At 38.6% G+C, this 27,167-nt stretch overlaps 1 protein-coding gene across 2 annotated transcripts; it reads right to left on the minus strand.

Annotated features, from left to right (window-relative positions):
- Window positions 1–2,133: 2,133 nt before the first annotated feature.
- hck (HCK proto-oncogene, Src family tyrosine kinase) lies at window positions 2,134–24,227 on the minus strand. Of its 2 annotated transcripts, none has more exons than XM_011476805.3 (14): window positions 23,933–24,227; window positions 15,455–15,501; window positions 14,843–14,922; window positions 12,444–12,474; window positions 11,915–12,008; window positions 11,739–11,834; window positions 11,452–11,555; window positions 9,488–9,637; window positions 8,188–8,340; window positions 7,905–8,087; window positions 7,151–7,227; window positions 5,799–5,952; window positions 4,515–4,646; window positions 2,134–4,380 (listed from the first exon to the last, which is right to left on the minus strand). In XM_011476805.3, exons 3-14 carry the CDS (start codon window positions 14,912–14,914, stop codon window positions 4,178–4,180), a joined length of 1,449 nt encoding a protein of 482 aa, XP_011475107.1. In that variant the 5' UTR covers window positions 14,915–14,922; window positions 15,455–15,501; window positions 23,933–24,227; the 3' UTR covers window positions 2,134–4,177. The 2 variants fall into 2 exon arrangements, with proteins under 2 accessions (XP_011475107.1, XP_011475106.1); XM_011476804.3 differs by having other exon boundaries at window positions 14,795–14,922; window positions 23,933–24,226.
- Window positions 24,228–27,167: the final 2,940 nt, after the last annotated feature.

A 27,167-nucleotide genomic window follows, 5' to 3' on the forward strand; every position in this document is an offset into this window, starting at 1 on the left:
TGGTTTAAAAGTTAGGTCAATTAAAATACCAAGGTATTTGTATTCTGTGACCAGTTCAATTAAATGTCCTTCTTTTGTAGTAATTGGGAGCAGGTTTTGGAGTTTGGCTTTGCTTATAGAGAATAGCATGTATTTAGTCTTATTAGAGTTTAAAACCAGTTTTAAATGATAAAAGGTGTTCTGCAGTTGATTAAAAGCTGATTGGAGCTTTGATATGGCAAGCTCAACTGAAAGTGCTGAAGTGTACAAGATGGTATCATCAGCATATAAGTGCAGGTTATCGATGATACCTTTGTTGTTGTATAGCTACTTGATTTAATTTAGGAGGAATTGATTCTTTTAACTTACTTTAACAATATTATTTTAATTGTCACTGGTCTGTGTGCCTTACAGACAGTTTAAAGCTTTTGAAGAAAACTGTTCAAATGAAAACACCTTTTGATTTTGTAGACAAAATCTGGAAAAATAGGGCAATTGCAGAAAATGATGGGAAGAGTTGGAAAGAATGTGAGGTTTTAAATGGAGTTACTAAAGGTAATCCTAATTGATACTTGTAGTGAGACAATAACAGTTATTATACGTAACAATTTATTGTTTAACACTAATTCCTACACTCTTCTTTCTTGTTATTTTTTGAGCTTGAGACACCTTACCCTGAAACATTCCTGTTCTTAAATAATGTTTTTCTTTGCATCCTATAGAGGGCGCCACAGTGAATAATCTTCCTCCATCTCTCTTCCTCTTCCTTCTCGCTCACCAAATATCCTCACATCCCCCCCCCCCCCCCTCTGCATTGAAGAACCTCCACTTTCATCTTTAAACTTCAGCATCTTTTTACTGTCATCATCACTATTCATCCTCTCAATGTTTTCAAAACATCTCAATTTGTTTTCCCTGCATTCCTTTCCAGAACATCTTCCACAATCTGTTCCTCTGATGGATTCCTGGTCACTCCCAAAGAGAACCTCAACATCTTCACCTGTCCTGCCTCCAGCTCTGTCTCTTTGCAAGGATCCAGGAGGGAGAGCTGTCTCCATAGAGACTGTGGCTGCTCCCACTACAGTCTTCTACACCTTTCCTTTTACTCTTTTTGTCACACATCGCACCTGAAACCTTCCTCCACCCGTTCCATCCTGCCTCTTCACCTCACCGTTCCTCTGAACTGTTAACCCTAAGAACCTTATGTCATCCACTTTGTTCACCTCTGCTCCCTGTAACCTCACCATTCCTCTTGAGTTCCTCTCATTTACACTCATATATGCTGTCTTGCTACAGCTGACCTCCCTTCCCCGCCTTTCTGGAGTAAACCTCCACCTCTCCAGCTGTTCCTCCACCTGTTCTCACTACAAATCAGTGTCATCTGTAAATATCCTGGTCCATAGAGATTCCTGTCCAACTTCATCTGTCAGTCTGTCCATCGCCACAAAAATCTAGAGGCTGATCCTTGGTGCAGTTTCACCTCCGCCTTGAACTCCTCTGTCCCAGCACTGTCCTCCAGCTCTCACATGTCCTGAAGATCTCCAACGTTCTCCTCTGTCACTCCAGATTTCCTTGTCCAAACCACAGCTCCCCTCTCTGTTTCATAACATTTCTTTACCTCTTCTGACCCTAACTGTTCTTCTGCAGATGCATCCTTAACCCTTGTGCTATCTTAGATGACCCCACCCTTCCATTGACCTGTTCTCCCTACCATGACAAAGGTGGATAAAGGTGAAGAGGATTTCATGTAATCCATGGACACCAGTGAAGATCACAGATCATTGAAGAAAAAAGGTTCAGCGCACTGTCTAGTGGGTCTAGATGACCCAACTCCCAACGTCAAAGTGCCTAGAATAGCACAAGGGTCAAAGCAAATTTTGCATCTTTGGTTCTTCTTCTTTGCAAACTGTTGCTCACCATACCCCAAATGTTCCCTTCTAACCTCAGCTAACTTTCCACTACTCTTCCCAATAGCTTCATTACGATCTTTTAAGAATGAACACAATTCTTTTTTTTTTTTTTTTTTTTTTTTTTTAAAAAAAAAAAAAAAAAAAAAAAAAAAAAAAAAAAAAAAAAAAAAAAAAAAAAAAAAAAAAAAAAAAAAAAAAGAATGAACACAATTCTAACAATAAATGAAAACAAACTAATAACACATTTGCTTTTTAAAAACTATTTATTTTAACATTTCAGGTGCAGATGCTGCAAAAAGATTCATATTGGTAGAGAGAATGAACAAAAAAATAAACATATTCCTATGATTATATACAGAACTTTGCAAATTCTTTCAATCATAATAATTTAGGAAAAGCACAAACGTCTTAGATCTTTGCTTCACAGATTTTGATAAATAGTGGGTCAATTTATGCCAGCACAAAATCATTTCTATTGCAGGCTCATAGCTTCCCTTTAAATTTCTCTGATTTTCTGTCACCAAACATAGTTTAAATGTGCAAAAACCATTATGAATATTCAAACAACATATGAGAAAGACACAGATGCTGCAGCAAAGGAAAAAGCAGCCATCACTAGTCATTCACATGCACCCTTTAACACAAAGATATAAAAAGCTCTTGGGAATAAAATGCTGCTCCAGTCACCATATCATTGAAATATGTACGGTACCTCTCCAACTTGTTACATTTATGCATCTTTTAAAAATAAGTTACACAGCAATAAAAATATATTGTTTTATTGAAAAACACTAAACTTCCGCAAGACTTTGTGAACAGATCATACACAGGGTTTTATGGCTACTGTATTAAGAAGGCACTGTGAGGAAATAAGCTCAGTTTGATATATAAAATAAAAAGGTTTGCAGACAGAAAAAAACAGCCTTCCTGTAAAGAAAGAAGACTTTCTATCCATATGATATGAGCCTTCAAACTATTCTATGTTTGAAAAAGCAGTTTTTACTTTGCAGTGTTGGAATTTTAAGGGCATTTCAGATGGGACAAGAAAAATGAGTTTCTGACTTGCAACACTCATTTTGTTTATTACATTATAAAATACATCTTTTACACTAAGAGAGCCACTTTTGAAAACCAAAATGCTGTTTGTATAATGCAGTTTTCTTCTAACAGACGACGCTACAGTTTGATTTATTATGCGTCTAGACGGATCCGAGCTTTGCACGGTTGCTATGCAGACATTTTATGATCCAACGATGCGTTCCTGTTATTGGTGAAATTGAACTAAACTGTAATAGGACAAATAAATCTATTATAAGTGAAAAACTGATGTTAAACAAGCCTCCAAAAAGTAGATGATATAGCAAGACAATGCTTTTTCTGTTGAAATAGAGGTGCACGAGGTTTAAATATGCAAAGTAGCCTGCAGCTAAAAAAGTGAGCTGTTGTTTTTTTTTAAAGCCGATGCATTGGAATAAATGACAGGAATTATAAGCCCATTCCCAATTATTTGAAAAAAGGCGTTATAAAATTCTTTCAAGATAACATATTTACATTAAGCTGCTTCGGAAAATATCAAACAACCCAAATTGCTAAAAGCGGTCGGAAAAACAGGGTTTTTCAAAGCCTGATTTAACTGGGGTAAAAAAGGAAGTGGAGGAGGGATTTCCAAACCTTACAGGAAGAGGTAATGATCTCCACTGACCAAAAAATCTACATTGATCACTTCTGGACTACACCCCCCTGATCACGCCATCAATGCGTCACGGGTCAAAGCTAAGTTTCTGATTGGTTTATGTGACACATATTCTTTGCGAAAGTTTTGATGTTTGAACTCTGGAAATATCGCACGTCAGAATTTTTGCTGCAACGTGCTGCCACCAGACCGCTGCAACCAACACTCCAAATGCAACGCAGGACCTCTGACGGCGTCTGTACAATGACTTAACATTGAAACTGGCCGTGCAAATCGTATTCGCCTGTAACAGCTCTACAACGCCAAATAAAAGTTGATTTCTTCGCTGATGATCTAACTTTTTTCAGACAAGTGGTTTACCCCCCCCCCCACACACAAAAAAAGAAAAATAGTTTTGATGATAAAATTAACTTATTTTAAGTCTAAAAGCATGAACTTTTTAGTTATCGCTTATTCGTGGATGTATGGAAAATGACTGAGCTACGTTGTAATAAGACTCTTTTTTTTGAGTATGAAAAGACAAAGAAGGATAAATGAAAAGGCTCAGTGGGTATGTAATACGTACAGAACACATAAGAAACAAATGTAATGCGACTCAAGGCTGCTGCTGATACTGGCTCTCAGTGGCTGTGAAGAAATCTTCCAGAATGCTCTGCAGGTAGTCAAAGGTGGGGCGCTCCTCTGCTTTATTCTTCCAGCAATCCAACATTATGTCATAGAGTTCGGTAGGACAGCTCTCCAAGCGCTGCATTCGGTAGCCTTTCTCCAGGGAGCGGATCACTTCTGGGTTGGTCATCCCTGGAGATCAGCAGAAACATAGCTGAATTTTCTCACCATCTTCTGGGCTTAAGCATCACAGCTGCTGTTTATGTCTAAATATTTCAGGAGCTTGAAGAGCCACAGTGTAGACTTAAAATGTTCTGCATTCTTACCAGGGTATGGAGTGCGTCCATAGCTGATGATCTCCGTCAGCAGAATACCGAAAGACCAGACATCAGATTTAATAGTGAAAGACCCGTAGTTAATGGCTTCTGGTGCTGTCCATTTGATGGGGAATTTGGCTCCTAGTTATAGAAGTAGATTGAATAGACACATGATGTTTTTAGTTGTTGTCAGTTTTACTGTGTTTTTGACACTCAGTATAATTTCATATTTCCATGAAACCACGACTATTTGAAATGTATCTGTTGCCCTTCATTAAATATAGGAAAACGTATGTAACAGATGTGAAAAAAGCATGTTGTAGAATTAAATTAAACCTAAAAAAACGAGGTAATAATTTACTAAGTTAGAAGTTATTTCATTATGTCATGTTATGGAGGGGGGTTGAGGGAGTACCCAGGCGCAGAGAGGAGGAGGGGGGAGGTTCCAGGAAACAGGATCTTTAATAACTAAAACTGAACTAAACAAAACAAAATACCACTGCAGCAGGCTGGTAAACTTGAAACTCGAAATACAAGACACAAAAACTAGGGGACAGCAAAACTATGGACCAGCAGAGGAGGAAGGGAAAGACAGGACTTAAATACATACAGACAAACGAGACACAGGTGGAAACAATGAGGGCAGATGGGGACCAAAACTAAAACTCGAAAACACAACACAACACAGGAACGTTTCAAAATAAAACAGAAAATGAACTCAAAACATGACAAAACAAAAAGAGAACCAAAACATAAAAGCAAAGAAACTAAAACCATAACACATTAATTGCAATGTAGTGCTGCCGTATGTTCAACAACCACCATTAATGGAGCAAATCTAATGTATATTTTATAGGAAAGGAGTTCTAAACATTGAAAGAAAAATGTCGAATAAAATGTTTGCAAATAAAAACATTAAGGCTGTAAAATGCACTTAAAAACTAAAAATAGATAATAGGAAAAAAGCAAGTTCACTCCAAAAGTGATGACTGCAGACTCTAAAACAGTTATTTTCAATTTCCCCTACTTGACATCTTGATAAAGCATCTTATTATGAATTTAACTTATTCCCACTACTACTACAGAGCTGTTAATCAATTGATGTTTCTAAAAAGCTCATCTCTGCTAGTTGCTTGTATCAAAAATGTGTTGGCATTACAGATATTAGAGTTATCCCATTAAAAACACAACAAAGTTACTAGTTTTTAATAGAAACATTTTCAGCTCTTGCATGTTGTTGCTTGAACACATACATTTGAGTCCTTATGGGTGACATTTGAAAAGGATTCATACCTTCTCGAGCTGTGTACTCGTTATCCTCAATGATACGAGCTAATCCAAAGTCTGCAATCTTGCAAACTAAAGCCTTGTTGACCAGAATGTTGGCTGCTCGCAGGTCTCTGTGAATGTAGTTATTCTGCTCAATGTAAGCCATTCCCTCTGCAATCTAAAGACAAACAAGAAATCAGATTAGTTTCTAGTTTAGTTTTGTGTTCCTTGTCTGTTTAAAACCTGAAAATGAATTTATTAAGCATGGCAGAAAGTTTAAACGTTGACTGATTAGCAAGAGATTACCCTAAAATAATAAGCAATATCTAATAAAATAAAAATCTAGTTAACACTGTGTCTGCTACTAGTGTGATTAACTTAAATCTAAATAAATTTGTTTAAATGTGTTACAAAAATATGACAACCTGTGGAAAATGCTTTAAAGAAAAACATTTTACAGATTAATACATTAAAGCTCTGTAATAACACTGTCAAACACTTGAAGGCAGTGTAACCAGCTCAGTGGCCTTGTGGTAGAGTGTCTGCCCTGACATTGGAATGTTGTGACTTCAATTCTACTACCAAGTCATACCAAAGGCTCTAAAAATGGGACCCCCCGCTTGACAGCATTATGGGTTGGATGGGGGGGGTTAAGACACCAAGTGGTTCCCGACCACAGCAATGGGGCTAATGGGACTTTATGAGCAGTTTATTAAAACAACAAAAAATTGTATAGTCTTGCATCCAGGTGACTTCATCAAAGTGGTGGGTAAAAGAGAAGTCCATGTTGGTTTATCTTTGCAAATATTCTAAAATTTTAGAAAAGAGGAAATAAGACCAGTTGATTGCTATTTTAAAAGAAAAAACTGTGCTAAATTTAAAGTTCTATAAATGCCAAGATTTTTTGGTAATTTTAAGAATGATTTAATGAAGACGTCTGCATTGGATTATGGCTAGTTTGACATTTTCCATTGTCATAGTGACTTTCTGCCAATAAACGGGTTTCATCGTATGACCTAACCAGTCCATTCCATTTTTCTATGGACCTAAATCCAACAGGGGCCCAAAAATAGTACGGTTCGGTCTGTTTTACTGGAAACACTCAAAATACCAGGCCGTACTGCTCAGTGGAAACGAGGCCATTGAGTCCCATTTATAGTCTTCGGTACGAATCAAAGGTGGCTTTGAACTCACAACCTTCTAGTCTAGAATGAAAAGTCCAAAAAGACCAAAGGACAAGAACTCAAAGACACAACCAAAGGATTAGCATTCACTTTTTCTCAAATGAAAGAAAACGACATAAAGAAAATAAAAATCATGGCTTTACCTAAAACTTGTTTTCAATGCAAATCTAACTTTTAGTGAAGGCTTCTCACCTGAGCAGAGAAGTCGATGAGCTTTGGAAGCTGAACACGGTTCCCTTCATCACTTTTCAAGAAGTCCAGCAGACTGCCTGTAAGCAAAAAACATACACACACAGACAGATTACAACCGATACTGAGATCCATTATTCCATTCTCTCTTTGTTTTTTTTGTCTTATTTAGGTTAGATTCAACTGGACAGGCATTCATTTTTTGGTTTTCTGTTTTTTTTTTAGGAGCGAGAACTTAAATACTGGAATATGTTTTAAAAATGCAAGCAAGTTACCTAAAACAACCGCTCTTTGAGTATAAGGATGCAATAGACAACTATGGTATAAGTATAGTATATGTGAAAGTGCCAAACCACTTGCAAACTGTTATTTGAAAAGAAGAACTTTAAACTTGTGTCACCAAAGTGTCCATCACCTCTAAAACACATATACAAAACTCCATCAAGTGTTTTAAATTCTGTCACAAGGACTTTTTGCCAGATTTTTTTTACAGACATTATTAAAGAAAAATGAATGAATGGATGAAAGACATATTGAAAATACTGTATTTTTTTTCAATAGATCCACTCTGAAATAAATCATGGTAAAATCCTATTATGAAATTGTAATTATTATGAACTATTCAAACTAAACACTAGGGGGCAATAATCAGTTTGTTACATTTTTGGTCCCCCACACTGCGAAGTGTATCCTGGGGTCTCAGACCCCACAACTGAACAAAAACAAGAACACAAAAACACTTGTACACACTGTGTACCTTTTTCCATGAATTCAGTGATGATGTAGATGGGCTCCTCCTTTGTGACCACGGCGTTAAGTCGAACCAGTTTATCGTGCTGCAGTCTCTTCATCAGATTGGCTTCCATCATGAAGGCTTCCACGGACATGCTGCCAGGCTTCATGGTTTTCACTGCTACCTTGGTGTGCTTATTATAAGTGGCTTAAAAACAAACAAATGTTTACAGTTAGAAGAGCCATTTCTATATTCCTTACTCTGGTGTAGACTCTGCATTTCTGGTTTTAAAGCACACAAGTCTCACCCATCCAGACTTCTCCAAACTGTCCAGCACCAAGCTTTTTCTCCAGTTTAAGTGATGATCGTGGGATTTCCCATGCATCTTTCTCCCAGGGCTTCTCAGGTTTGGGGCTCAGACATGGGGAGGTCAGGGATTGACAGAGGCCATCTCCTTGCTCTGTTTACATAAAAAAAGTAAATATTATTTTATCAGCATAAATGTCATGAAAATCAGCAACAATTCAGTGGTAAGTTGGTAATTTCAAATAAACAATTATCCATTTCACAGCCTTAACAGCGAGGGGTTTAGATGCACACCTCAACTGTAAACCATATATTTAGCAACTATCTTTGTTTTTCAAGGTTGCTTTATTACTATTATTTCTCTGACTTACTATTTACAGTGGGGAAAAAATGTATTTAGTCAGCTACCAATTGTACAAATTCTCCTACTTAAAAAGATGAGAGAGGGCTGTAATTTTCATTACTGAGAAAAAATAAGACAAAAAATCCAGAAAATCACGTTTTTAAAGAATTTATTCATAAATTGTGGTGGAAAATGAATATTGAAATTGAATATATCAAATTAAACTTTTACCCAAGGTTTTACCCAAATTGTGGTAAAGAGCTGATGGAACAATCACTGAACGTTTGCAGTGGCTTTGGTCAGAAGCCTAAAGAAATATCCTGTCAGTAGATATCACAATGACAAATAAATGACAAACGTCATCCAATCATCCTAACTTTTTCTTCTTTCTTAGTTTTGTTTCATTTTTTACACTATATTTTGATTTCTGGAAGTTACTTTTGTTTCCCAAAACAATTTTTTCTGTTTTGTTTCTTTGCTTAAATTTATCTTTTTTTTTTAAATTAATTTTTGGTTTCTAGAATTTTGTTTTGATTTCTAAGATGTAAATTTTTCAAATATTTATTTCGCCTTTTTAATTGTCGCTGTGACCTTTAATATGTTTTTGCGTTGAGTGATTTGTTGATTTGATTTGGAGTTCAGGGCCACCATACAGGCTTCTTCTGAATGGTAAACAAATAGGATAAAGCACAGACTACCAACTGTTACCAACTTTTTAATTATTACTATAATTAGCTTAATGTTTCTGACTTTGCCATCAGGGAGCGTTTCTGTATCAAGCACGTTTCTCATGGCTGTCCTAACCAGCTACACTCAATCATTATAGCATGATATTACAAAATAACTTAAAAAGTCCTAATTATTGTTATCATTATTTAGAGGGTTAACTAAATTAAGGAGAATAGTCTAACACAAAAGAGCAATAAAAACAAAGAAGACACATTTGATTATCACTTACTCTTGTAATGGCTGACCAGTTCTTGCAGGGTTCTAAATGTGATGCGGGGTGAGATGTAGAACCCTCCATTGTCCAGCGTTCTGATCTTATAATGTTTAACTGTGTCACCGGCTTGGGGATCGTGGTCTCTCACTGAAAGGGAGTAGCTTCCTGTGGTTCCAGAGACAGATAGTTTTTTTTAGGTGATATTCTTCTGTGTGTGCAGAGCGACTAACATGAACATATCACAACTGGACAGGCATTCTATTTCTACATGTCCTTTATCCAAATGGCTAAAACCGTTAAATCTCTGTCTTGAGAGACTGGTTCGGTGGATCATATAAATTTCCAAAAGAGAACAGCCATAATTCATACTCACTAATTTACTATTTTTTTACCCATAAAGCTGAAATACATAGAATTGACAAAAAAACAGTAATGCCTATCACAATCTCAGATCACGCCCCTATTGTGCTCAAGTGGGATATAGGCATTACACCAACCTATAGACAGTGGAGACTGAATGCACCTTTTTTAATGATAAAGACTTCATTACTGTCATTAAAACAGAACTCAGAAATTACTTAGATATTAACAAATCACCGGAAACATCCCACGTCATACGGTGGGACTCTGCACAACTGAAACCAATAATCTCATGGATGAAAAGTGACACCCAAGCACGATGGCTGACTATTGAGCAAACAATGTGCTCAGAACCACTGTACACACTTGTATTTGTAGAATTGTGTCCTCTACAAATACAAGTGTGTGTACAAACTTCTATATGTAGAAGTGTGTGTTCACAAGTAGATACCTCAGTTTCATTGTGGACTAAAAACACTCTTAGTATTTGGAAAAAAGTTAGAACATCGTTTAAGCTACCCAAAAAAACTTTCTGCTGTTTCAAGCATAGGCATAATAAATCCTTCACACCTATTTCTTTAAATAAGGGCTTCACAAAATAGTCAAACCAGGGACTTTTATATATCCATTAGTTAATTGATTTTGGGTATCTCATCTCTGACTTCTTCAGGTACCTGCAGATGCGGGTCCTTTCTGACCGCTCACAAAGAGTGGAACAAAGTATTAAACCCCACACCAATTGAAAGTCTGTTAATACAATATCAAAAAGAGGGTGGGGATAAAAGGGCTATAACATTTTTGTGTCAATGTCTGATGATGGACCTGTTGGGGCTAAGCAAGGGTGGGAGGTGGAGTCAGCCAGAGGCATACCCGATGAGATGTGGGAGGAGGTGGGAGGCATGTACTCTTTACAGCAGTTTTAAAATGAATTACATGAGATGGATGAAAACAGAGACATCCTCTCTGGATACCTAAATACAAAAAGTAAGAGAACTTTTTAAAAACGAAAGAATAACTTTCCAACTAAGACATCAAATGCACACCTTTAACCTAAGATGGGGTCAGAAAAACCCTTACTACTGACATCCTCCTATTAATACCTCTAGTTAGTCAAATGTTGGCGTTTAGATTTCATTCTTCCTGTTTTAGATAAAGAGTATTGTGGTAATTCAACTTCCTGTGTGTACCTTGTTTGATAATACGTACTGTATTTAGGATGACTATCGTGGAAACCATGGAGACAACTGTGTATTATGCTCTGTTGCAACAAGTTTAAATAAACTATCAGTTAAAAAATATAAATACATGTTTTAACCAGATATGAAGACACTAAAATGAATACATGTGTCAATAGGGTTAGGAGAAGTTCCTGTTTTCTTTTTTTCAGTCTTGTACTGCCCCACATTACTGTGTGCTCCGAACATTTACATTAGGGCCACAAAAACAGTTTCGTTACTACAGTCGAATCACATTCAACTGCGTTTTCCTGACTGGTGTCAATGTCAATAATCCCAACAGGCTGGTGGTTCTGGTAAATGTTTAACCCAATTCTCTCCTGAATTAGCCCAGAATGACATTCAGGAAACAGTCGAAACAGCTTCTGTAACCAACTCTCTCACCTCTTGTGGTCTCGCTGTCTCGGATCATGAAGGAGCCTGTTTTGTTCCCAGAGGCCAGCAACTGCCTCTCAGCATCTTTCCGACTTACCCCTTTAAAAAACCAACTTAAAAACAGGAAACAGATTAGTTAGCACACGAGCTTCTCTTTTGTTTCTCACGTCATAACTTTCCACTCAGGCTGCTGTTTCTTTTGTGCTTCTTGAAGTTTAACTCTGTTGTAAATCTAATTAAAATGTGCCTGAAAACATAAAAACCAGTGCATCCAGAGGAAAACATCTTGAACTTACTCCTCTGTCTCTAGAGTGTCTTTTGCGACATAATTGCTGGGGATGAAGCCTTCCTGGCCTGAGCTGATGGACTTGGCTTTCCACCATTCGCCTGATCTAAAAAGGACAAAGAGAGGAAAGACTTCAGAAATACAGCAAATAAAGAAAGAAAAACCTGGAAACTTTGGTCCACTCACTCTTCCAAAATTTTAAGCCTGTCGCCCTTTTTGAAGCCCAGGTCTCCCTCGTGAATGGCTTCATAGTCATACAATGCGATGGCAACACTCTCCCCTAAAGCGGTCAAAAATAAACAAAACGGAAATGTATTTTTTTCCACTCTCAGGTCAAGATATGCAGTAAGAACAAAAGCATGTTGTCAGCAGTAATATCTTGACACCAGCTGAGTATCTATTGAACCCTATTACTTTGATAAGTTAGTGCTTCTCGCCCACAGTAGGTTGGCCTTGGTTTTTGAACGCATGGCTGACTTCCGCGTGCGTTTGATAATAATAGCACTGGGACGGGTCTGCTGTGTGATGTGCTGAGAGGCTTATCGCCCTTTACCGACACTCTGAGTCTCCTTCCTCTTTCAGTCTTAAAAAACGAGGCCTTTCTGCCTCTTAGGGTTTTGAAACCTGCTGCGCGTGTCAGAGTTTGTAATTACAGCCCCGTTAATGCTGCTTCATTTTTAGTTGAGTCTGTCAAAGAAAGTGGACATAAACTCACCTTCTGAGGAATTTGGTCCTGGGAGTTTGGGCTGTTGAAAGAAAAGACAGGTTGACTGATAGAAAGGATTCAAAGTGATGTAAAAACTCTTCAGTTTTATAATAATTCCGCTATTGAGCTGCTCGTTGAAGGATTTAACTTCTAACTGCACAAATCTGGAAAGATTTTAAATGTAAAGCAGATTACTTAATTTGTCATACGTAAAATAACCCAAATATTTAAAAAGAAAACATTTTTTTTTAATTCTTTTACACAAGAACAGCCCTTGAGACTTGGTTTGATTGGGCAGGGAATACCCCGAACTTTCACAACTTCATTTGTTTTGCTTCGCTTTCACACTCGGTTGACCAAACTGCCTGGAAACATCCCACAGATACAACAGCTGCTTGTGGGGGAGGGACGGACAGAGGTTTGTCCTGAGGTTATCATTAGTAAAAACCACTGGATTTGTGCTTACTTAATCCCAAAGTCTAAAAACAAGGCCTCCCTTTCTATTCGGGATTATGGCTTTGTAGGCCTAGGTGCTAATTTTAAAGATTAGATGAATTCAGAAAGGACAAATCTGCAAAATAAAATAAATAAAAAATGCAGCCCTGTGTTAATAAAACCGATAACTGTCCAAACTCTGGCTTAGATATTTACTAACCCCTTTACCCACTAACACAGAAGCTTCAACTCCAGTGTTGACATTCTTTTGACTACCGTAACTTACAGCAGTGAAGTATTTACAGAATCGATGTAAATCAGCTGATTTACGTTAATCGCATAACTGGTTGAAGAGATATGGTACGTCAAAGAACATGTGTTAATTAAGTGTTACTGCCGACTTCTCCAGTGTTAAAGGGTTAATAAAAGATGGTAACAGATATGTTGGACAGGTATTAAAAATGGGGCAGGTTTTGGCCTTAAGTGATGGGATTGACTGAGAAAACTTAGCCGTTTATCCAACAGTCGTGACCCAATGTTGGTGCCCATTTGGCCAAAATGTGTCTGATAACTGTGACGGGGTATCCTGAAGAGTACGGATGTCCATGTGAAACTCATGGACCATATCTGGGAACTGAACCGAGTGAGTGTGACGTCATCCATAGAAAATGACGTGCTTCCAGCTTAAACCAAATGAAGTCAATTCAGTCGCCACTTTTTAGCGATATGTTGGAACCAGATTTTGTTAGTCAGCACTCATTGATTCGGGCCGGTTTGAGTTTATATGGAAACCAATCTCACCAATCAGGAGTGAGTTTTTTGGAAGTCCACATCCCTTTCACTTAAAAGTGAGCTTCACAAAGTCTGTCAATCAAACGTTTTAAATGTTGAATGAGGGGGGCAGCAGGCTCCACCTACTTTTATTGAGTCATCTGATTGGTCAGTAATAGTAATAGTAATAGTTTATTCTCTATAGAGGTCTATGGGGTTTAGCCTTCTTGGAGCCAGCAAGTACCTTCTTTTTAGATTGCGAGGGAGGTGCGGTCACTCAGTTCAGTTCTCTATTACGGTCAATGATGAAACTACAAAAACCAACAGCGCCGGTTTGGAACCCCCCCCAATCATCATCATTGCACTCAGTCTTCCCACCGTTCCAAAAAAAAAAGTGTAATTCCCATGTAGCTGGAAAACATAAATCAACAATTCGCATTTTAGGTGATGTAGAACCAACAACTCTGTCGAAAAAGCCTGACAGTTTTTCAGTCCTGGGGTTCAGGACACACGGTATGATGTCTGTAATGTGGTAATGTGGAGATACTAGCATTTAAAAATAAAGAACTCTGTTATGTCAAATATAGCCTTATATTACTGCCTGAGGTTGTCTCAACATGTTGCCATCTAGTTTGTTTAAAAAGTTCCAGATTAGTTTCTGACCTGAAGGCGTTTTTTTCTGTAACCACGACAAACTACCCGGAAGTATTTGGAGAACAGTCAAGTGTCTGCAATCGCAGACATCTGTAAGATAACACCGTATGTGTTTCTAACCCAAGCATCAAATTGCTGTTTGAATGCACAACCGTGCCAGAATGGTCTGGTTCAGCCTCTGTCACTTCCTCTTTCTTCACTGAGGTTATCAAAGATGTTACTGTCAGAACACAGGAAGCAGTGGCCAGAAGAACCACACACACTCAGATCAGTTACTTCAGTCATGCCACAGAACAAAGTCTGGCCTGTATGCAAACCTGCAACAAATCATTCGGTGTATTGAAACCCATCTTCCCTCAATTTTAAATTTAGCAACACTTTTGTTGTTGTTGCATTTGTCGCTCTTTCTGACTTATTTTTCTGCAGGCAGCTCTGCGTGTTTCAACTGAGTGAGAAAAAGAGGCAATTTTTGGGGGTGGTGACACAGCATCATGACACACAGTTTTTTTGCCGGAGGTGGGGTCTTTGACATAGTGTCCGGAAGGTACTTGGCTCTGCTCGTCGCTGGCGTTCTCCTTCATGGGAATCTCCTGCCCCTTCTTTGAGCCGATGCAGCCCATGATGCCGTCTGCAGGGAAGTCAGAAAGGAGAAGAAACCAGAAGTGAGAGCAGCCTGAGACAATCATCCGACACAGAAGCTCACAGAAGTCTCTAATGAACCAAAAGGGGTTTCCATTTCGTCGAATTGGACTTCTCTAACTCCATCACAGCAGGAACTAATAGTTAAAAACTTTCATAAAAGTGACATTTTCAAATAAAAACTAGTTTGATGCAGAAATTTGAATTAAAATAGCCACAAGGTAACATCCATGTAATAAGAAATTAAATTTCATACAAAAAGGTTTTGTTGACTAAAGGTTGTTATTTTTGTCTAAACATCAAGGAATAACTTTACAATTCTTAGTAAAAATATTTGTTTTTTTTGTAAAGAAATAGTTACTTGATTTCTCTATTTGTCAGCTAGAACAAACTGAAAAAAATTAAAAGTAACTGATCCAAGAAAACAATAAAGATCATGGATTGGTTTAAGTTTATGAACTTTTATTACTCAAAATTAAAGGTAGAACTGTGCTTTAATCAGTTAAAGTGGTCATCCTTACACTGTTGGAAACAGCAGAGCCTCAGCAGGAAGACAACACCTCACTTCCTAAAAAAAAGGTAAAACAAAAAATGTTGGTAAATATGAAGACAACAAACAGCAGAAAATTTTTTATAAAATTATTTTAATCAAAAAAAGGCTAAAAAACAAAAAGTAATGCTCATTTTGATTCACATTAATTTACTGCCGTAAAGCGTCGCGTTTTGCCCAAAGCTGCTTTTTTTTGGCGTCAGAATCCATCGGTATACAGTGCATCATTTGTGTAAACACCTTAAAGTACTAAAGTGTGACATATTTGCAGAGGATGCTTTTTTCCACATCAGAAGCAGTCATTTTATGTTGATTGCGTAAACACTATAGTAGCGTGAAGTGTTGTACATAAACGCTTTGATTCACTTCTATTGGAATTATGTTAATTGCGCAAAAGGTCGAAGCGTAACGGTAATTCAAAGAACGTCATCACTAGAGCTAAAGCTCTGGTGATGAAGGGTTACACATCTTCAGTATTATCATAGTATCTGTGTGCTTTTCTTCTCACATCAAGCGTAAGCCACATGCAACGGTTCCTGAAACCTTAAGGATAATGAAACGATGCCTGATGATCATCAAAATAATAATGGTACCATCTAAGGTGATGTGGATGGTATCATGTTATACCATGTCTTTTAGAAAGAAAACAGACTTTTCCGGTGTTTTCACGTTTGTCTCGTTCCAGTTTTCTCTGACTGCGACCAGCTGAGGCGAATCCGCCTTTCTCTCCAATTCAATTCAATTCAATTTTATTTGTACTGCCCAAAATCCCAACACCGGTCGTCTCAATGGGCTTCGCTAAATTTGGTTCACCTTGATGTTGCTCCTTGTTGCTTAGCATGGGGAATTACATCAAACTGAAGTGGAAAACGAAAAGAAAACAGGACGGGAAAACTAAACGCAAACCTCCGCCTGAAGCTGCATGTCCACATGGAAGCTTTCCAGGTGCTTAGTCTACATATTTTCTTAAAAAATAAAGACAAAAGATAGAAATAAATAACATTTGTGTGTTTCAAAGGGTTTCTCCACAGAGGACACTTTGTGTTTAGCGTCGAGGGAATTTGCTCTTCCAACCTTTGCATCAAACTGTTGTTGTGTTTTATGTACCGGTAGGTAAATGAGGATGCATATAAATGGAGGAAGGCAGGAACAAAGAACGTCTGTACCGGGACAGGGCTGCGGTGGTGTGCAGATGTAGGCTGCACAGATGGAGAGGACACAAGGGAGACGGTGGATCAAATCTCTCTTCAGTCCACAGATTATTGCATGTTTATTGTGAGCGCCTCCATCCCAGAGCCCGATAAACATGTACTCGGAGTTGACAGTGAGCAGACGTCACTGAAAGCATGGAGCTTTCAATGAAACTGGTGTTCATTCTTGCCGTTTGTCAAGCCCTAAAAAAGGAAAAATCTTTCATTTGAATGTGAAATCCCAGGAAGTGGTTCCATTTCACTTCCTTCATCTCTCCTTTCTGGACCTTCTAGGGAAGTCTGTCAAAGCAGGTTTCCTAGGACCAGGTCACGTTCTATCGTTTGAAAAACGAGGTTAGTCCGATGCTGGAGCTTCACTTTGACTCAGTAGAAAACGTGAGCTTCATTCGTGTTTCCAGTTTAAAGAGCAGAACACGTGGAAACAAGGTTTTAATCAATCGGTTCTGCAGGAAGGATCGTGAAAATTGTATTACTTGGAAGGGCGTGGGAACTCATTCGTTCTCTGGAACAGGAGGTTAAGCAGTAAACAAGGAGAACATCCCGGGGCTATTTCTGTGAGAATTGTTACACAGAGCTTTCTGTTTTGGATTCTATAAAAAGACTTAAAAAAGGGCTTAAGCTGCGACTTTAAAGCCTCGTCAACATTTTAAATGGAGGACGGATTTCTGAGAATGTTCTTCTGAAAGTTTCAGTTCTGTTTTGTCCGTCACTCTTTTTCTGTCACTCAGATGTTCTTTTGTTAAGACTTGGAATAAACCAATCAAGATGACTTGATTGGTTCAGTTTAAGACTTTGGTAAAAGAAAGCAAATAAAAAAACAGGAAAGCTTCTTAAAGGGTCTACATCATGCAATTCTTAAGTCTTTGAGAGTAAACTATATCCATAATCCATATACAGTACACACAAAAAGTTTGGACAGACCTTCCCATTCATTTGAATGGGACTTTTGGTCTGTACTGTATACGATAATATACTACCCTTGAATTAACTTTTTATGAAACATGAGCTATTTTCGCAGTTCATTTTCCTACTTGGAGGTAAGACGACTCGATCTCTGAGGTACCGCTTTTCGCTCCGTGTGGGTGTCGCCCCTTTTCATGACGTTAACCTGTCTGCGTTTCTCCCATGAAAACAAACAACGCCCAAACTTTTGCAAAGATGGGTGTGCATATTGTGCATGTATAATAAAAAAGTTTTTGCTGATCCCTGCTAGCTCCACTTAGAAAGTGTTTGTTAGCCAGTGGAGACTCCTCCTGGAAGGGGAGGTTCCTCACTTATCTATGTCCCAATGTGAGAACCCGCTCGTTTTCGTGAATTGGGAGGGGCTGGTGCACAGAGTGTAGGGTTTTAAAGGAATGCTCAGAAATCCATGAATGGATTAAAATACTGCTCTTGGGGTTGTTTATATTGAGGAATGAACAATACAATACACTTAAAAGCTAAAAAAAATTTGATATTAACATGATTTAGGCCCTTTAACCCTTGACAGTCTGAAAGATCTTTACAGAAAAGCCATTTATTCATATCAATATCAATACATTGTCCAAACCAATACATATGGTCCCCTTTAACACTGCAACTCAAACACTTTAGAGTTGAGACCATTAATGTGTGTCATGTCATTTATCTAATGGAGCTGGTAAGCTCAAAAGCTAAAACTTTCTTCTAAAAGATTAAAAAGGTCAGGCCACTCTGAGCGTAGACTTTGTTTAATGAACAAACCTTTAAAAAGTCTACTTGTTGGACAATAATTCTGAAGAGTCATCATCATCGAAGGGCAAAAGCTGATTCCATTTTTTCTGATTTCGTTCAGAGGAACAGACGATGAAGAAGAGAAAATCAAGATGTGTTGTTTTGGAAATGTCAGACCATTTCAACCAGACACTTCTTCATATAGAATGTCACCTCTATCACTTCAGCTGTCACCAGCAACAGCTAGATAACACACGCTCTTTGACAATAATTCTGCTTTTCTCTGCAGAATTATTGCATAAACAGTATTACAGAAGTATTACAAAGTGTTATTGAAGGCGGGAGAATGTCAAAACTGAAGCTGTAGCTTTGGTGTTAAAGGGTTAAGGACATATAATATACCAGAATAAAAAGAAAGACCTTTGCTCACAACTTAAAGGGTTTTTTTTCTGAGATGAAAAGTTGTCATGACGACAACTAATACTTCCTGCTCTACAACACCACAAAACACAAACACTCCATAAACATAAAGGCAAAATCCAGGTGCAATGCAAATAGGCATCACATCCAAAGGAAAGGTCATCAATCCACTAGCAGAAATACTGAGATGTCACTACGAACAGCAGAAGCATGAACCAACATCCAATCAGAGGAGACGTTCTCTCATGAGACAGATTTTACAAATAACTTTTTAGACGGATGGGAAAGTTTCCGGATTCTGGGAAGCAGCCAGACCATGAATGCATCGCCTCAGGTGAAGAAACCACCTGCGGAGGCACGACGGAATCAATGCAAGGGGGTGGGGTGGGGTGGTGGTGGTAATGTTTCGATGTTCTGGAGGTCACAAACAGGAAAAAACAAATAAAAGATAAACCAGACCAACAAGCTCGTGGTTTTTATAGATGATGGTTAAAACGGTTAAATGAGTTGAGAGAACACAGTTGGTTATTCTTAGATCTGCCATGTCTGACACATCAAGACAGAAAGGAAACATGAGATATAACATCTGGCTACTTAACCATCCAGATTATTAGATTAAAACTATGTAGATTTTAATCTACATAATTTGACCGTTAAAAGTTGTTCAGCAGAACATTTGTGATTCTCAGATGGTTATTTTTAGCTTTTGGAACATCATAACTTACAATGGTTAAGTCCATGTTGGAGTTATCTTTGTGACTGTTTTTTAAATATGAACCAAATTTCTCCAATAAAAAGAATTACAAACATGAATAAACCAATCTAAATTAAACTTAATATGCCCCAAATCTTAGATTAACCACGTTTAGGTTTAAATCCAACTTTATTCCACACAGTCTGACCATTAAAAGTTGCTCAGACGAACCTTTGAGCTCAGACAGTTTTCCTGTGGTGAGCTCCAGGTGAAAACTGTTGTCTGATCAACACAAAACAGAACAGCCAGAAAATCCATTTCTAATTGAATAAAATGACTTTTGATTCACAAAAATCCCGTTTTGATTTTAAAATATAAAGAATTTTTGTCAGCTGCAGACATGAAATAAGCTGCAAAAGGACATGTGAAGCACTTTGTAACTAATTTGTGGTCAAAACGTTTTTTTTTACGGCCTCCGCCCCCCATTTGCACACAAACACTCACGAGGAAGCAGCGACGCTACTCAACGTTAACCACTGCAAACTAGCTGTGAGTGTCAAGACCACCTTGACTTGTGACTGGGGGTAGTCAGGAATTAAACTGCCAACCGTGCAGCTGAGGCGTGAGCACTCCGCCTCTAAGCCTTATATGTAACTGTGATGGAACGGCACGTTCACAAAAAACAACAGAACACTGTACTCCTAGGCTCCTAGCCGTGTTTTACTGTACCTGGATTTTTCCATAGTTCTTAGCTGTTTTAACCATCAACACTGGAACTTTAGCTCTTTTAATTACCATAACTTTTAGACCGTTTATACCATCAATGAAATTCCAATGGATTCTGACGCTGAAGCTAATTCTTTGCACTGATATGCAACACTTTATTAAAGTATTTACGCAATTAACGTAATTCTCATTGATTCTGATGCATGGGATAATTTATTTGTGCTGCAATGTAACACTCCACAGCAGTACAGTGTTTACAAAATTAACGCAATTCCAACGGATTCTGATGCTGAAGTTAATTCTTTGCGCTAACACAACCGGTGTTACATCCGGTAACCAGAAATAACACACATTCTTTAAACTGCTGAAATTCTTTGACTGTTTATGAAATTAACATACTTCCAAAGGATTCTTAAGCGGGACTTATACCATAGTCCGGGTGAATTCTGAATTCTGATTGGCTGCTGCGTGTGCGTAAAGCACAGTGATAATGCACAGGGATATTGCACACCTAAAAAAGAAGTTCTGGTCACATAGCTTAAATGTTCGGTATCACTGCGCTAGTATCTTTAAAACCAACTTTATCTTCATCATCTGGACAAAAACAAACAGTAAGAGGTGAACTTTCTCTCTGAACTGATGCTTTATTTAACCTGTCGTGACGACCAGCATATATAGCTTTCCTTTGCCGCTGCAGTCGAGATCGGTACCACACAACAAATATTCCACTTTTTGTGACTAAAGCGCTCCAAACCAAAAAAATAACAAGAATAAAGTACTAAAAAGTGGTTTAATAGTTATTTCTTTTATAAGTGACCATGGTTAATGGCCTTAGAAGTGTGCTTTATCAGCATTAACGTGTTCAGGCTTCCACAGCGTGCGTTAATTTCTGATAATGCAAACTATTAACTCTTACATAGTTGCTTTCTCCATCTTCAGAATTTGTTGGAATTACGTTGACCGTGCAAATGGTCAAAGAGTTACAGTACTTCAAAGGGCATGCGTTACCTGTATTCGGTGACAAGGAAATGATGAACAAAATCTTGAAAAAGTGACTTTCCTTCTGAACCGTTACTGTAAATGTATGGAAAGTGGAAAGATGCGAAGCACATGTGACTTCTTTGCATGTCTGGAGCCGACAAATATCTGTGTTCATTTTTTGTGGCTTCGCCTCTAAGCAAATTTCCTGATTGTCCTTTATCAGTGATAGCCCTTATCACAGTGACATCACTGAGTTCAGATGGCCTGATATGAGGCTATTTGAGAAAAGAAACACACCAGCAGATTATTTTCATCTTTTCTGTTACAACGGAACGGACTCTGTTTAAATATTTCTTAGACTTTCTCATGCTCCACATTTTTAGATTAGGCTTCACAAAGGTGAAACGTGACTGTTTTTCAAACATGATTTCTTAAATGTTGAAAAAAAAAGAAGAATTTCAAACATCAATAAACCAACTTAAATTAAACCTTTAACGCCCCAAATCTTAGATGGGACGTTGTTTTATCTAAATTTCCTCACCACTCCCCATTTAGTGCACTATAATTGGCGTTTGCCATGTGTTCGAAATCGTCATTTCCTAAATTCTGGAAATTTCCCAGAAGTCTCTGCGAAAAACTCATCAATGCTCACTTAACTAGGGGTTATAGACCACAATGCATTGCGTTTGAACGATTTGTCATTTGAGAAAAATGTATTTACATTCCAAGTTTTCCTCATCAGAACAGAGTGGGTTCATATAGAGTATATATTTTTCGGCAAATGGGTCATATTTGTATTATAATAAATTTAAAAAGGGAACTAGCATCTGTCAGAATTGTGTTATGATCCAGGGTAGTGGATAGTACTGCACTACATAGTTTTCGAGGGGTGTAGTGAGGGAATGTTTATAATCAGTTTAACTGCATAATCAGCTAAAGGATAGAAAAAGAGCTTCACAAGCTTCACAAAACGTTCCACATACTTCATCTTTGGGGATGGATGCGATAAACAGAGACTTTGGTGTTTTTTTCTCGTTAATTTAGGACTTTATTCTCGGAAACGCATGAGCTTTTTTCTCGTAAATGTATGAGATTAAAGTGGAAGTGAGCAAACACAATGCAGCAAGTGAAGTCTGCGCAGCAGCAGAGCAGACAGTTGAACAGGTGAGCTGAATGTTCACTAACGTTCCAAATGTTTGGAAGCTCATTTGTTTGATCTACGGTGTAACCCTTGTGCTATCCTATGACCCCACCCTTACATTGACGTGTTCTCCCTACCATGACAAAGGTGGATAAAGGTGGAAAGATTTCATGTAATCCATGGACACCAGTGAAGATCACAAATCATTGAAGAAAAAAGGTTCAGCGCACTGACAAGTGGGTCTAGATGACCCAACTTCCAATGTTTTAGTGCCTAGGATAGCACAAGGGTTATTAATGTTTTATTTATTGATTGGCGACTTGCAGGATCTCTGCAGCCCGTTGATGAAGACATCAGTATCCCTGCAGGTGTCCACTTCAATCCTTTCTTCATCCACCAAAGACAAGATCTCCGAGTCTGTGTGACTGGGCGTCACACAGACTTGAGGCCCAGTTTTTGGCATTTTCAACATTCTCATAATGTAACAGATTTTTGTTGTTTTATGTTGAAACGAGACGTCTCATCTGGAGGAAGGGACAAACTATTTACATTCCCCTTTGGTGTTTCCTGTGTGCATGACAGTTATGTGATGCAAGGTGACGAGTGGACTTCTGGGTATGTGAATGAAAAGGAAAATAAAGTAGCGGTCTTCTACACCCAAACATTTACATACGAAACTCTGCTCTACCGAAACCAAACCCCGGAAAGCCGGCTACACTAACAATAATTTCATTTTGAGCCGCCAAAAGGTCCAGAATTTGTTTATTTTTGAAACCTATCCGGAAATAAAGCTTCACAAAATCCTCCACATCTTTCACCTTTGGGCATGGCTATGATCAACAGACAACCTTTGCGCTTTTTCTTTTCTTTAGGACTTTAATGTCGTAATTAAAAAAAAAAGAAATGCATTTGTAAACAGGACCTAAAAAACACGTGGGGTGAAAAGACATGTTAAAAATACGGTGGTTTAGTACCCAATGAGTCATTTTTGTCATTCTTGTGGTCTTTTCAGTGAAGGTGGATGTTCTCAAACCACCTGAGCAGTGTGTCTTTTACACTATTGAGTCATCTGGACATTTTTGGATGTAATGACCCTTTAGCTACTGAGGACATTCTGGAAAACACGAAGCTGCAACATGAAAGCTTGAGTCACCATCATGGTGCAACATTCAGCAGCTCTGAGGCTGCAGCCACCAAACTTTGAAGCCCAGGTGGAGCTGAAAGCTGCCTGGTTCTCTGAACACTGAGGAGCTGTGAGCCATCATGCGTCCCTTGACAGAGGCAACAGTTGAAGAAAACGATGCGCATCAGTGAGATAAAACAGCGTCCCATCACACTTCTTTACATATCATTTGTGTGCAGGACAACTTCTGCAGAATGTTGCATGAAAAAAAAGCTCAGGTTCCTCTTTCGGAGGTGGGCATCCTCTCTTTGTAAAACTCGTGTTTCCCTTTAGAAAACCTTCAAATATGTTACATTTGTTTTACTTACCAGTTAATAAATATAAATATTAGCAAGTTTGGGGTCTCGCCTGTTTGACAGTTGTTTCAGAGCAGCAAACTCGGTAGTAAAGAGGGCACTCACCGCACTTGCGCAGTTTCAGAAACGTCTCCTCGGAATTTACTTCGGGGGGGATGGCGACTGCGGGGGTCCGTATTCCTCACGTCTGTTTCGGGGCTTCCATCATTTCCCCGGGCCCGCTCAGGATGAAGGTGCGGACGGACGGACAGGCGCGGTGAAGTGCTCTCAGAGGAGGAAGTGTGCGTGGTGCGCGTTTCCCCGCTAAAGAGGAACCTGAGCAGCTCAGCTGACGTCTTCCTTTGCTTGCACCCAGAGGGGCTGCACCCACCCACCGAGCGCGTTTTTCCCCCCTCTTTGATTTTCTTTAATCACATTCCCCCCTTCAAATAAAAACAAAGGTAAATTAAAATTCCAGGAATAAAAACAAACAAATAAATAAATTAAAACAAGTTTGAAGTCGCTCCGCTTCACTTTCCGCGTGCGCTGAATGGAGAGCGAAGCCGCATTTGCATGACACGCAGAAACTGCTATTCAAATGCTTGGAAGCTGTCCTCGCGCGCCGCTGTGGCGCGCGCGCACAAACCCAGGGTCACAACAGCACATAATCAGCAGGAGGGAGCTCTCTGCTGTAATCCTTCATCAACGGCCGGGATTAGAATGAGAGGGGAAGTTCCGTCTGAAGCGGGGAGCATATGGAGGTGGGGGTTCAAAACCCGGAGTCTGTCACGTGACTAAACACCAGAGCCGGGTAGATTTTCCAAAAATGATCTAACAGTAGTGCTACTATAAAACATTACTCGAAATAAAAGTAAAAGATTTGCAAATCTAAATATTTACTTTAGTAAAAGTACATGTTTAATGTGGATTAATGTTTAACCATTTCCTACAGAAGTACTTCACCCTTATGTGATAGCAATAAGAAACCTTTACTTTGTTAAAGAAAACGTTTTAGAGTTGGTTTGTGTAAATAAAGTGAAATAATTTTCACTGGTGATCGTCTTTTTGTATAGTGTAACAAAAATATCATTAAAAAAATTAAAATTAGTTTAAGTCATCCAGTTGTGTTATTATGCACAATAGATTTATGATTTAAAATACAGTGGAGGAATTAGTCACATGCACCTGTACAGGTGCTGCAGGTTTTTGGGTTGTCGGAGTCCATGGAGGGTCATAGAGAGAAGCGGCTGCATCTTAAGGGGATCGCAGGTGTGTCTTGCAGTTCCCTTGAGGCTCGTACGGCCACCTTAAGAGACGTCATGGACATGGAATGTACCATTGTCGTGTGTTTGGTAAGAGTATTGTGAAGTATTTGTAAGGCAAATGGAAGTTACATTATGACGTACAGGTGATTCTGTTGAACGGTTTCCTTACGCCACACTCTAGCTGTTAGAAAGGGGCGAGTACTGGCTCCTTACTTATCGCATGTGCCCGAAGGAATTCCACTCAAACTACTTATTCTTTGATTTCCTCCGTTCTAATATTTCTAACAGTTTTGGCAGGGTTAAAAACAGAAAAAATCTCATCAATTTCACCCTTAAGGCCCGTACACACCGGGACGAATATTCGCCAGGCGTTATTCGCCAGCGTTTTTCGCCACGTTTTTTGTGTTCACACCCAGGCGATTTTCGCTGAGGACTAGCCGAGCGAACATGCAATTTCATTCCCTGACATTAGATGGCGCTTAATGTAAAACATAAATACTCCTGTACACAAGGTGGCGCTGCGCAACTTTACGATTCTTAAAGTCGCTTTTCACTCAGAAGAAGAGAGCAAGTATTTACCCGCTAGTCAGAATAATACAAAGAAAACATGAATATTTCAAGCACCAGTAGCTCCAACTGGTGCTTGGTTCAGGTATATTTTAGAATGTCTGTCATTATTTCTTCGCGGCTGTGTAGATGCAACTCGGCGTCTATCTTCTTCGCTGGTATGTGTGCTCAGCAAGGCAGTTTTGTGTTTGAGCGCCCCCAAGTTGTGTTTTACTGTAACTTCAGAAGCTCCAGACACGTGTGCAAAAGCGCCATTCTCATTGGTCGAATAGATTTCGACGCGACGCGTCAAAAAAAAAACGAACCCGAGGCGTTTTTTAAAAAGTCACGCTTTGACGCGTGGCGTTTTTTCGCGTCGGTGTGCACACTCACATTGGTGCCCTTTGTTTAGTCACGAGGCGTTAAACGTCGGCGAAAATCGTGGGCGAAATTCGTCCCGGTGTGAACGGGCCTTTACTTATCGTTGCGAGTTGTAAAAGCGTCCATCGTCCACAGCATGCCTATAGGATAAAAAGGGCATGAACATTTTCTCTTTAGGTTTTCCCTCTTTTTTTACCCACAGACCCACAGTATACCTGTTAGAGCAGTTGTGTCTAAAGGCAGGGGCTGCTTGATTCGGGGGCTTTGGTAGGGTGGGTAGTTTTTGACCCATAAACAGAATTTTACGGACTACATAAACTTAAAACTTAAAACCTTTAAACGTTCCAGGCAAAAAAGATCTGTTTAAACAAAATGTTTAAAAGATCCTAAAACTTAATGAACATATTTTGAAATAAAAAATAAGAAGTACCCTCTTGTTTGCAGTCTTTTTAGCAGCTTTGACTAACTTGATGAATCAGTAATTATTGTGTTTTCTGGGGCTTTTTTATTTTAAACTGGACATCTATGGATTGTTGTTTAGAAGAGAGAAACCAGACCAACCAATGCAGATGACCTGCTATCAAGGCAACCTGAGCTTCTGCAGAGTAGCAGTCTGATCAACTCCATAGAGCACTGATGCAGCAGAAGGATGTCCGACAACAAGTGGAGAGAAATGAACACAATAAAAAAAATATAAAAAAACAAATCCTGCTGAAAACCCCTTTTTTTTTTTTTTAAATCTTCTGTGACATTTTTACTTTCGGAGACACTAAATTAGTTTTTTTTTTATTGTACTAAGCCCATAAATCTTTAAAATTACATTAACCGAATGCTTGTAATGTTTAAATTTTAGTGTAATAATTCAGTAGAAAACAAAATGATCCCTTTTTGTAAAATTTGACTGACAAAAATACAGAACTTTTTTCCCAATGTTCTAATTATTTGAGATGTTTGAAGGTGTCAGAAACCGTTTTACTTTCTGAAACTAAAATTAAATGCAAATTTCTGCTGATACTTTATTATCATAATGAGATACTGCATGAGTGTTGAGTTTCATGTTCCTAACCTTTTTGAAGTTCCTCTCTGGTGCAACAAAAATGTAAAAACTCATTTTGGAAATAAAAACCAGTTTTTTTTGTTTACTGCAGGATTTCTGATCCCTATATAGA

Source organism: Oryzias latipes, chromosome 7, assembly GCF_002234675.1.
Source record: "Oryzias latipes chromosome 7, ASM223467v1".
Classification (NCBI taxonomy): domain Eukaryota; kingdom Metazoa; phylum Chordata; class Actinopteri; order Beloniformes; family Adrianichthyidae; genus Oryzias; species Oryzias latipes.